General features: G+C 47.1%; 1 protein-coding gene across 1 annotated transcript in view; it reads right to left on the bottom strand.

Moving 5' to 3' along the window:
* Positions 1–10,606, bottom strand: part of Fam169b (family with sequence similarity 169 member B) — a 75,240-nt gene extending 64,634 nt beyond the window's left edge. Inside the window, exons 1-2 of the mRNA XM_013350209.1 lie at positions 10,504–10,606; positions 1,465–1,554 (exon numbers count right to left, since the gene is read on the bottom strand). Of these exons, the coding sequence (XP_013205663.1) occupies positions 1,465–1,554; positions 10,504–10,606 (193 nt within the window). The remainder of the gene's footprint in view (positions 1–1,464; positions 1,555–10,503) is intronic.
* Between the last annotated feature and the right edge of the window lie 326 nt (positions 10,607–10,932).

Here is a 10,932-nt window from a genome sequence, read left to right on the forward strand (position 1 = left end):
ACACACACATACACACACATACACCAACACATACCCACACACACAAACACACCAACACATACCCATGCACACTACACACACAAACACATACACACACATAAGCTTTAGAGCCTGTCCTGGAACTAGCTCTTGCAGACCAGGCTGGCAGAGATCCACCTGCCTCTGCCTTCCGAGTGCTGAGATTAAAGGTATGCACCACCACCGCAGACTACTTTTAAAACTCCAGTCACACACCCATCAACGGAATGATTTTTCTACCTTTCACTGTGGTCCACTCAGGGACCGTGAACACAGTCTCCCTTGAAAGTAGAGAAGGGCAGGCTGGAACTTTGACATCAGCCTTTGTCACAGGCAACTTAAATTGAAAGCGCGCATCCCTGCAATCACTTGCCCAGAAACTAATCTAAGGTATTCTGCAGCCATCCTCAGCATCTCTTTCCTCTCGCACCTCTGACAGAAACAGATCTGGAATCATCCTACGAATGAACAGCACCCAGTTCTTGGAAGCAGCAATCGGTTGCCCCTTCAGCCGTGGACAAAGACGCCGCCTGCCTCTGGCTGGCCTGTTCCGAAGCGCGTAGGGACTCGGAGCACTTTCTGTGGACCCCACCATATCTCTATCTTTGATTTGCCGCCACCTGTGAGGGAAGCAGGCCACGCTAGCAGCAGCTGCCTGCCCCTTTCTTCCCCTTCTCTGTCTTCCCCTTCCCCTGCTCCTCTTTCTCCACGTATCTCCTCACATGCAGTCCAGCTCCAAGCTCCTGCGGCAATCTCGACCCCTGTTCTCTCCAGAGAACCATTGTTTCTGGGAGCCGCTCTCGAGATCCAAAAGGCTGTCGATAGCAAAAAAAGTTTAAGCCTTCGGTTCACTCAGCTCACCCAGGCGGAATTTTGACCTCTGCCGATGAACTCCCGGTGAGAGAACTCAGGGGTGTGCAAGCTGTCAATATGAGAGGGCTAGGACCAGATTGCACGCACCGCAACCCTCGGGCTCACTTTCCAGGGCGCAAATGCCATGAATACACAGGCCCCCCGTGGCTGAGTGGAAACAGACAGCCTCCCTTCGGGAGGTTCTACATCATGTATCTAATCAACCACAGACTAAAGATACCAGGGAGAAGGACAGCACAGAACACGTACAGACAGCCTTACCACGACTCCTGTATTAGCAATTATAAGCCACCTGGAAACTAGGGTATCCAGGAAAACACGCACAGGCTGCTCATAAACATGCCATTTTGCAAGGGGCTTGACTGCAGGTAGATTTGCATGTCTAAAGGTGGTCTTTCAACCATTTACCAGTAGATACTGAAGGAAAACTGGACATTCTGTCACTATTCAATCTTTTATAAAACATCTGAGTGTAAAACACACACACACACACACACACACACACACACGATGTTCTTAAAAGTGCGCTGTCAGAAATCTTTAAAATAAAGACATCGAGGGTTGATGGCTTACTGAGGGCAATGACGAAGGGAATACAAAAGAGATGAGCTTCCATAAAGCCAAGATCTTCTTTGGCAAAGAAGGCGCACACTCGTGTGCTCTCTACACGCAAAAACATGTGCTCAGGGAAGCTTAGGCTCCTCACCAACATGCTCAGCAATGCCGCTAGCCACTGTGCAGTGCAGACCCTAAGCCCAGGAAGGCCTGCCCTGAGTCTTTACTGGGGTTGTTCTGTACTCAGCACAAGAACCAAAGGGACCTGAAGGATATCAAATTACCCAGCGCCTGCTCCTCATCTGTCACAGAGACCAACCCAGCCCGCAACAGCCCTCCTAGCCCTCCCTCACTTAGATCAAGGCCGCAGATTCTCCTGAGAGCCTCAGGCCTCACCCTCCCACCCATCTAAGCTCCATCCATAATTAACAGCGACAACCAACCCTCTCTGGCTTCCAGTGGCCAAGAGGCAGCTGAGTGTCCACAACCTTCTCGCACTGTATCCTGCCTGCCCCCAGTTTACAGGGAATGGAGCAAAGCTTCATAAAAGAAAATAACAAAGCACAAAGCCAGGCCCTTCTGATTCCAAACTCTGGGTAAAGCATCAGATTATGTTGTTTAAAGCAAAGCTCCCCATCATTACAGCGGGGCACCCAATGGGTTCCTGTAGCCCCTACTCTCGGATTTCTGCCACTCCATCCTCAAGGCTCACTAGATACAGCCAGCACTCCTCAGGGGCCCTCCTCGAGCCCCGAAAACCAAGATCAAGGATTCCATGAGTTACCGAGGCCTGAGTTCAAACACCACCTCAACCTAGGATGGGAACTGACATGGCCCAGCCACCTTTCTGTCATAGAGTTGCAGTCCGTCCAGCTTGCCCCTTAGTTTTGTCTTAGAGCAATTACCTCTTAACCCATAAACAAAGAAGCTGTGGCTTGGGAAGCACAACTCAGCTCCTCTCCCAGTCCCAGCACAAAGGCCACTCCCTATAGAAAACCCTACACCCGTGCCTTCCCCATAGGAAGCCCCATACCCATGCCTTCCCCATAGGAAGCACTTAGGAAATGGGGGTGGTTAATCTTGCCATTTCAACAGCTGTCTCATGGACTTGTCATATGGCTTCCCACGGGTATAGGAGATCTAGTGAGCATGCCAATAAATTAAGAGGAGCCAGCAGGTGGGCTGCATGGACCCTGGGTACCCATCATGCTACATTTGTCCTGTGGGAGCCAGCTTTAGAATCGACCACCCCAGGACCACCAGCCTGAGGATCACGAAGAGACCAGACCTGGATTTTTGTCATTTCTAGGTCTATGTTTTAGGAGAATGCTCATCAGTTCTGGACCATCATCCCCTTGAGGTATGGACTGCAGAACTCACAAAGACCATTATCAATCGGCCCCATGGAAAAGCTGACCCGACAGTCATCAGGTTTGCTAATGGCAGCTATCCAAGGCCGAAGCCAGACACTTGCCAGGAGTTGTCTGATATCCTTTCTGGTTGGTGTGTGGTCAGGATAAATATCATGAAATTGTTATGCCCTCTTCACATCATAAAATCATTCACCCTGAAAGTTAAAACCCACTCAAAGAATTCATGTACAGTGCTCCCAAGAATTGGCTGTCCCCATAAGAGAAATGAGGCACCTTGGCCTCTTCAAAAGGGCACAGGAGCAGATGTAAGGAGAGGTCTTCTCAAGAACATAATGCTTGCTGGAATCTGTTGTGGGAAGTCATTCTGCCAATAGCTTTGGGGTACCTGCCTTAGGGTATGGCTTCTTGTCTGCTGATGCGATCTCTTAAAAGGAGAGGCAAGGGTTGTGTGCTCTCTGGGTTGTGAAGGCCAAGTGGAGGTGGCATGAAACAGAGTGTGGCCGCTTCCCATCTCCCTCGATCCTCAACTCCATGAGTCTGTTCTCCCACGCACCCCTTAACAAGCTGATATATATATCTTTGTGGTTCTCGTTACAAGCAGAACCCAAGAGAGACAAAGGTAGCAAGCCAAGGCTGGTACCCCAAAGCTATTGGTGGAATGAATCCCACAACAGGAACCAGCAAGACATGGTCCCGCCTGATTATCTTGAGAGTGGGGTTTACTTTCTGTTGCCCAGGGGCAGCAGGGAACTGAAATTAAGCACTGGGGATGTCAGCACTCACCAGTTAGTTGGCACCAACACTGGGTTTCATTGCTAAGACTTGAGACTGACTGTAGACCTGTATCCATGAGGAAGAAGAGTCATCAAGAACGCCTGGGGCACCCTGCAACCAGGGCCCATGACACCCCATCCATACTAAATACCCTACCCCCGGGGAAACTCTACCACCCCAAAACTCAACAGTATGTCTCCTAAATGGAAAATGCTCACATAAGCCTCATGGAAAACCAGGGGAACATGAAAATGAGAATTGCCCAAGTAGGAAAAGTGATAGACATTCAAACCCAGGCAGAAAAGGGGACTTCCCTCCTCCTTCCCGGGAAGAAGCCCCAGAACCCCCAACAGACCCCTTTTAGGTTCCCACTCCAAGCGGCCCTGGCAATGAAACAAGTCTGGGGTGGGTCAGACCAAGCTCAATTCTGGTGGTGAAAGACAGGCCCCTTCCCCTCCCCTCAGCCCTCCAGATGTGAGCCCCTAGCAGGCCTTAATGGCTTGAACTGAACAGGAAATATTTTTCCAAAGCCAAAAGAATGTAATCCCCACAGCACAACACTAAATGCTTTTATTAAAAAAGCATACAGTTGAAATAACTCACTGCAGACGGCAAAGAAATGGAGATTCCTGGATAAAGCCTGATTTTATGAAGTCGCTTGGGTACACACTGGTGGCCTCATCCTCAAAACGAAAATAATGGTGCACCTGAACGTGTTCTTCTAGGGAAAATATGTAAAAGGCTCGAGAGTTCCCAAGTGACGCTGGAGCTCCCAGGGTTCCTCGGGCTCCTGTTGCCGACAGTCCAGCAGCCCAAAGAGTCAGCCACCAGCCAATCCGGACAGGCCCAGTGTTCAGACAGGTCCCCAGAAATGCTGGGTCTTTTGAGTGTAAACAGTAAAGTCCCCGCTAGTGGAGACTGTGCTGGGCTCAAAGATCCGCCCTTAATAGGAGTCTGGGTACCACTTGCACCAGACTCTCTCCCCACGAAGAGCAGGGAAAGGCTTTTGTTTTGGCGAAGCGCCGTTTTGTTTTTTTCTAAGATGGGACTATTATCCTGAGAAACACTAAGGGAAATATTTTAAATTTTACTAGTCCCAGTCCTACAAACTTGGCTTCATTAAACGCCACTACCTGGCAGTAATCACGGGGCGTTATGTCATTGGAAAAGCTGGCGGTAATCACTCAGGATTGTTTTAGTAATGTGGGTTGTCGTTCTTCAAGCACAGTAAGAACAATCCTTGCTCCAGATAATGTGGGAAAAATGCAAAGACCCAAAAACTAAAGGAATCCTCCACTCTTGTGTTCTATGGACTAGAGTGGATAACACTGACTGAAAATCTTTCTCGTATGTTTGTTTTCCGTGGTTTTGTTTACAGGAGAATTTTCTTCTAAAATGCAACTATTCTAGAAGGAATTCTTATTAGAAGAGAAATCTGCTACCCAGGAAGGTGAAAGACCAAGTCTGGGCTCAGTCAAGACATTCTCATCAGCTAAGGGAGGACAGCAGAAAACTCTAGAAGCGTGCAGCAAGACAGCTATTATGTAGTCTGCAAACATGCTGGAGGAGAGTAATCCCCCAAACACCCAAATTGCTCAGATTTCAAAGGCCACTTCATGGAGGTCTCCAGTGTCACTGGAGGTACATGTGAGTCAACACAATCCAGTCCCTAGGGCCAGGTCTGTAAAATGGATGAGGTTTAAGAAAATGAAGTCACAAATGGAGATTGAGAGCCTCTACAGAATCCAGTAGAGGTCCTCAGCTGGAGAGATAGCTGAGCCATTAAGAGTTCTGACTGTTCTTCCAGAGGACCTGGATTTGATCCCCAGCACCTACTGGAGGTTAACAACCATCTGGAACCCCATTTCCAGGAGATCCAACACGCTCTTCTGCCTTCCTCTGAGACCAGACACAAACATGGTGCATAGACATACATGTAGGCAAAATATACTCATGCACTTAAAATAAAAATAAATAAATCCACCCAGGGAGAGGGGTTGCTGGTGGTACACGCCTTTAATTCTAGCACCCAGGAGGCAGAGGCAGGAGGATTCCTGTAAGTTTGAGGCCAGCCTGGTCTACAGAGCAAGTTCCAAGACAGTAGCCAGGACTACACAGAGAAACCCTGTCTTGAAAAATAAAAAGCAAAAAAAAAAAAAAAAGAAAGAAAAAAGAAAGCAAGCTGGCAAGACGGCTCAGTGTATAAAAAGCTCTTGCCATGAAGCCTCAAACCCAAGTCAATCCCAGGACCTACATGGTGGAAGGGGAATACCAAGACTTGCAAGTTGTCCTCTGACCTCCATGTGCACACTGTGGATGTGCACGAATGTGTACGCGTGTGTACGCACGAGCACACGCGCGCGCACACACACACACACACTCACTGAGGAATCAGGTGAGGCAGTTCCCTGCATTTCTCAGACAGCTGCAGATCTGAGGTCTGTGCCCACATCTCCACCTACTTCCTGGCGCATGACTCCTTTTTCCCTGTTGCATGATGGGAAACAAGCTGGGCAGATATGCTTTGGGACATGCTAGCATAGACAAGAGGGAGTTTCTGGTGGTAGCAAGTGTAGAAGGGTGATCCATGAGACACTCGGCTCGTGACTGAGACGTCCATCAGCAACCAAGTCCTCTTCAAAATTTTTGCAGCAAGAAAGGCTACATCCCTCAGATTAATTTCCCAGGCTTAGTTAACGAAGGACCCTGATCCCTGAGCACTAATTTTCAGGTGAGAAAACATAGCCTGGAGAACAGCGTTAGAAATGATGTTGAGATCAGAGGGACCCATTCCTATCAGAGAGACTACAAACAGGCAAGAGTCTGGAGCTCGAGGTCAGACGTGAAGAATCCGCCACCAGGGAAGGCTGCAGAACATCTCTTTCCAATGAAGTACAGAACAGAAGGTGAGGCCAACAAACACTTGGATATTTTTGTTGTTTATGAAAAGCGTCTGATTGCCAAAATATTCTTAGCAAAGGGTTTTTTTTTTAAGTTGGAAGACAGAATGTGGAATATGTTAGAATTTTTTGAGCAGATGAGCAAAATTGTAAGGAGTGAGGAGGCGCTGTTGAAGGTCTGCAGGTGGCTGTGGTGGAGTTTTTATTCCCTGGTGATTGACAGGCTGCCTGTTGCTCTGTTATCGCGTGTTTAATATTGGCCAACTTGCAACTTGTCAATGCCTCGGCTGAGAATATATCACTTGCCCTGCCTCTAAGATAGTAGAATATGCAGATAACTTTATGTGACACCCACACGAACCTTTACATAGTCCTGTTTTTGTTTTGTTTTTTTCATGAAATCAACAATATATAAATCATCTTGGTGATAGGAAATCATTACCTATAGTTAGCTATGAGTATTAGCTAATATAAATATGATGACACATGGGTTTCATAACTTCGTTATGAATATTGGGTATATACATACAGTGTTTCTAATTCTCTTGTAGGCAGCTTTAGAAAGTTATCCAACTTCCAGCCAGGATCTGCTAATCTTGCTATGGTAGTTCTAATATACGAATATTTCAACTCCTAATTGCTGTGTGTGTGAGTGTAAGAGAGAGAGAGAGACAGAGAGAGGTCTCTGCCTCCATATTTGTGCGTGGCATGCATTCTGGTTACAAACACACATAACACGGTGGGGTGTTATATGATGTGAGTAAACATTTGTGTAGGTGCATGCTTAGATGCCGGAGGAGGACATTTGAGTTCATTTGGGAGTTCCACCCAGGCCCCACCTACCCCTCTCAGAAAGCCCACCAAGCAGCGACTCCTCCGCAGGAGCTGCTCATGACCACGCCTACAGGGTATTTAAGCTCTGGTCCCTAGACCTACCATGTGATTTCTCCTCCTCCCTCCGCCACCTCACTTCTGGGGGGCTTGAGAGTCACCTGGGGGTGCTTTGCTCATTAAACCTGGTCTTTCTGATTTGGCTTGATCTGACTTATTGCATTGGTGGAGAGACATACTACCAGGGATAAAAAAGACATCAGTTAGGTGTCCTGTTCTAGCTATCATTCTTTGCCTTATCCCAGGCTCTCACGGAAGCCGGGCAGCTGGGCAGTAATCATTCAAAATGATCCTCCCATGTGTGCCCCCTTCAGTGATGAGATTACAGGAGAGTCCGGGGGTGGGGGGAGCCACATTCGGCTTTTTACACGGGTGCTGGGATATGGCTTCAGCTCTTCATTACAACTGTGCAATAAACACTCTTCCCTGTAAGCAATCGATCGCTCCAGCTTCTGATTGCTCTTAGTATGACAGTCTCTGGTCTTGTCGTCTGACTATCAGTGCCTCTTATGTTTGGGCAAATGAACACCATAGAATTATTTTTCCCATGAATCATTCAAAACCTTATGAGGTGGCAGCAGGTGACTCAACAGGCGAGAAAAAAAAAAGTGCTCACTGAGAAAGCCTGGTGACCTGAGTTCGAGCCCTGGATCTAACTCCCAAAAGTCACCCTCTGACCTTCATATATGTGCCATAGTATGTACATGTATGTATATGTGCCATAGTATGTACATGCTGGCATTCACAAACACACGTAATACACATACACACACAAACTTTCTAAAAGATATGAGTTGAGACTATAGCATTCTGTTTCCTTAGCCTTTGAGGAAGTATCATATACAGAGACATAGATGGAGTCCCAGGGAGGGGGACAGAGATCAGGAAACAACACCTCTGATATCTGCTTCCATATGCATGGCGACCAAAGAGGTCTTCACCTCAACACAGCTGCTACAAGCTCAGGTTCCTCACCCTTGAGACCAGGAGCCACTCCATCCCAGCTGGTCAGCTGGGAGGTTGCTATTTGTCTGAGCTTTGCTGGAAAGGAAGAGGGGTTTGTCGCACACAGGACAAGGCAGAAAACCCAAGTCTTAACAGCCTGTATTTAATTGCCTGAGGACACATGAAAATACCCTCATATCCGTAAGACTGCCTGTGACAGACCTGGAGCTGGTGAGGGAGCTCTGTGGTAGGACATCCAGCAAGGAACTAGAGTCACATACCACACAGGACTCGAGGGACAAAGAAAAACAACCTCTCAGCAGTGTGATTTCATGTGCCACCGGATGACATTCCACAGGCCCAACCAAACAGCATAGCCGTTTATGAACTTGACAAGTGTCTATACAAAAATCACACCCCTGTGTGTTCACCTGTTACATGTCAAACAATAAAACTTCTAACGAGGAAAAAGGAGGGGTCCCAGCCCATATGCCAGCTCTGTGAAGAGCAATGAGTTGAGAGAACCCAGGGCCTCCGCTAGGCAGCTGGGTTGTGGACTCTGTCACTGCCCACTGCTGAAGTCCCTGGGCTCATCCTTCGGCTATGCAGCACCCAAGAATGTGTGGCATTCAACGGGCTCATCTGACCTATGTGAGGATTTGCGGAGGGAAACATATCTGCTTCTCAACAACTGGAAAAGCATCGTGATAACTGCCTTTTAAAGAGCGCCAGACTCGTGGGCCTAAAATAAGACTGAGGAGTTAATGAAGCAGGGAAGGCAGATACTTGCCTTGAGCCTGGTACCGACTCGGCTTCAATGTGAAGAAATAGAAAAGAAACGTGAGGTTTCGTGCTTTATGGATAAATAATATTTCTAAAGTAGGAGAAGAATTAGGGAGAAAGAGTGACGTGTTTTCGTGTGACATTGCACCCTGAACCTCACGCTGGCAGAGATGTCCGGAGTCCAAAGGGCTTTTACACGCGCAGCTTGTGTGAAAAGGACGTCAACCCCACAGAGTCAATAAAGCTCGCTGCAGTGACCCTGCTTCTCAGATGAAGGAGCAGAGATTCAAAGGTTAAACGGTTAAAACTCAAACCCAGATCTTGAATTTCCAGCAGAGCCCTTGGTAGTGACTCACCTGCCTACTAATTTATTTTAAAGGTTTTTATTGTGTGTGTATGAGTATTTGCCTACGTGTGCACTGGGTGAGTGTCTGATGGCCACAGGGGCCAGCGGAGGGCATGAGAGCCCCTGGGACTGGAGTTACAGATGGTTATGAGCCACCACACAAGGTCCTAGGAGTCCAATCCAGGTCCCCTGCATGAGCAGCAGCTACCCTTAACAGCTGAGCCAGCGCTCATAATACAGGACAAACCATTCGCTTTAAATGGTAGCCAGTGTTCCCGGCAGCCCGCCTTCAGCATCCACTGAACTTGTAAACTGTTCCTAGCAGCGTCACTCACAAAAGCCCAAAGCTAGAAACAGCTCCAGAGTCCACAGGCAGGAAAACACACACAATGCGGTACATGCATAGCATGCGACGATCAGTTAGCTGTCAAAGGGAAGGGGACTTAACAGCAACTGACCGGGACAGAACTTGAGGACACTTCAGTAAAGGAAATAAAAGTCACAAAAGAAAAAGAATTTTCTACTTCCGCTTACATGAACTACCTAAAATAGGCAAGTTCAGCAGAAAAGCGAAACAGATGTTTTCAGAGACTTGCAGCCGCAGGGTTTCTACTAAAAATGATTAAAAAAAAAAAAGCCCTGGAAATGGATGGTGGCAATAGTTCATATTGCATTGACCTATACACTTAAATATAGTCAAAATGATAAATTTTATGTTGTGTGTATTTTACCACAGTAAATGAACACTTAAAATACTAAATATCAATCATAATAAAGAAAAGAAAAAAATACTAAATATCTAGCCTCTGCCTTCAAGAGTTTTGTCTTATATAAAAATCATAATATATAGCCATAACTATCCCAGATAGTTTTAGTGTGGTAAAACGCATACAGGATTTACCATTTAACCATTCTTAAATGACACTAAGCACGTTCATGTCATTGTGAGGTCATCACGACCATCCACCCCAGCACTTCACCCTCTCAGACGAAAAAGCACATGCCACATCCTGGACTCGAACACTCCAGGGTCCACAGCCCTTACCCCTCCACAGCTCCGTGACTGCTTTAGGCACATCATCTGAGCACACAGGCTTTTCCTGCTGCAACTGACTCATTTCACTCAGCATAACGTCTTCAAAGTTCATCCTTGCCGTGATACTATGAAAGAAGCTGCTTGGTTATACAAATACTGTTTGTCAGGTGTGGTGGCCCACAGCTTTAATCCCACCCCTTGGAAAGCAGAGGCAGACAGATCTCTGTGAGTTCGAGGCCAGCCTGGTCTACAGAGTGAGTTCCAGAACAGCCGAGGCTACCTACACAGAGAAACCCTGTCTCAAAAAAAAAATGTAAATAAACAATTACTGTTCAAGTTCCAGCTTGCAGTTTCTCAGACTGTACATCCAGAAGAGGAATTACTATATGGTGACTTCGCTTAATTATTTTCAGAACTTCCATACCATTCCTTTTTCTC

The sequence above is a fragment of the Microtus ochrogaster genome, chromosome 22, assembly GCF_000317375.1.
Source record: "Microtus ochrogaster isolate Prairie Vole_2 chromosome 22, MicOch1.0, whole genome shotgun sequence".
Lineage (NCBI taxonomy): Eukaryota > Metazoa > Chordata > Mammalia > Rodentia > Cricetidae > Microtus > Microtus ochrogaster.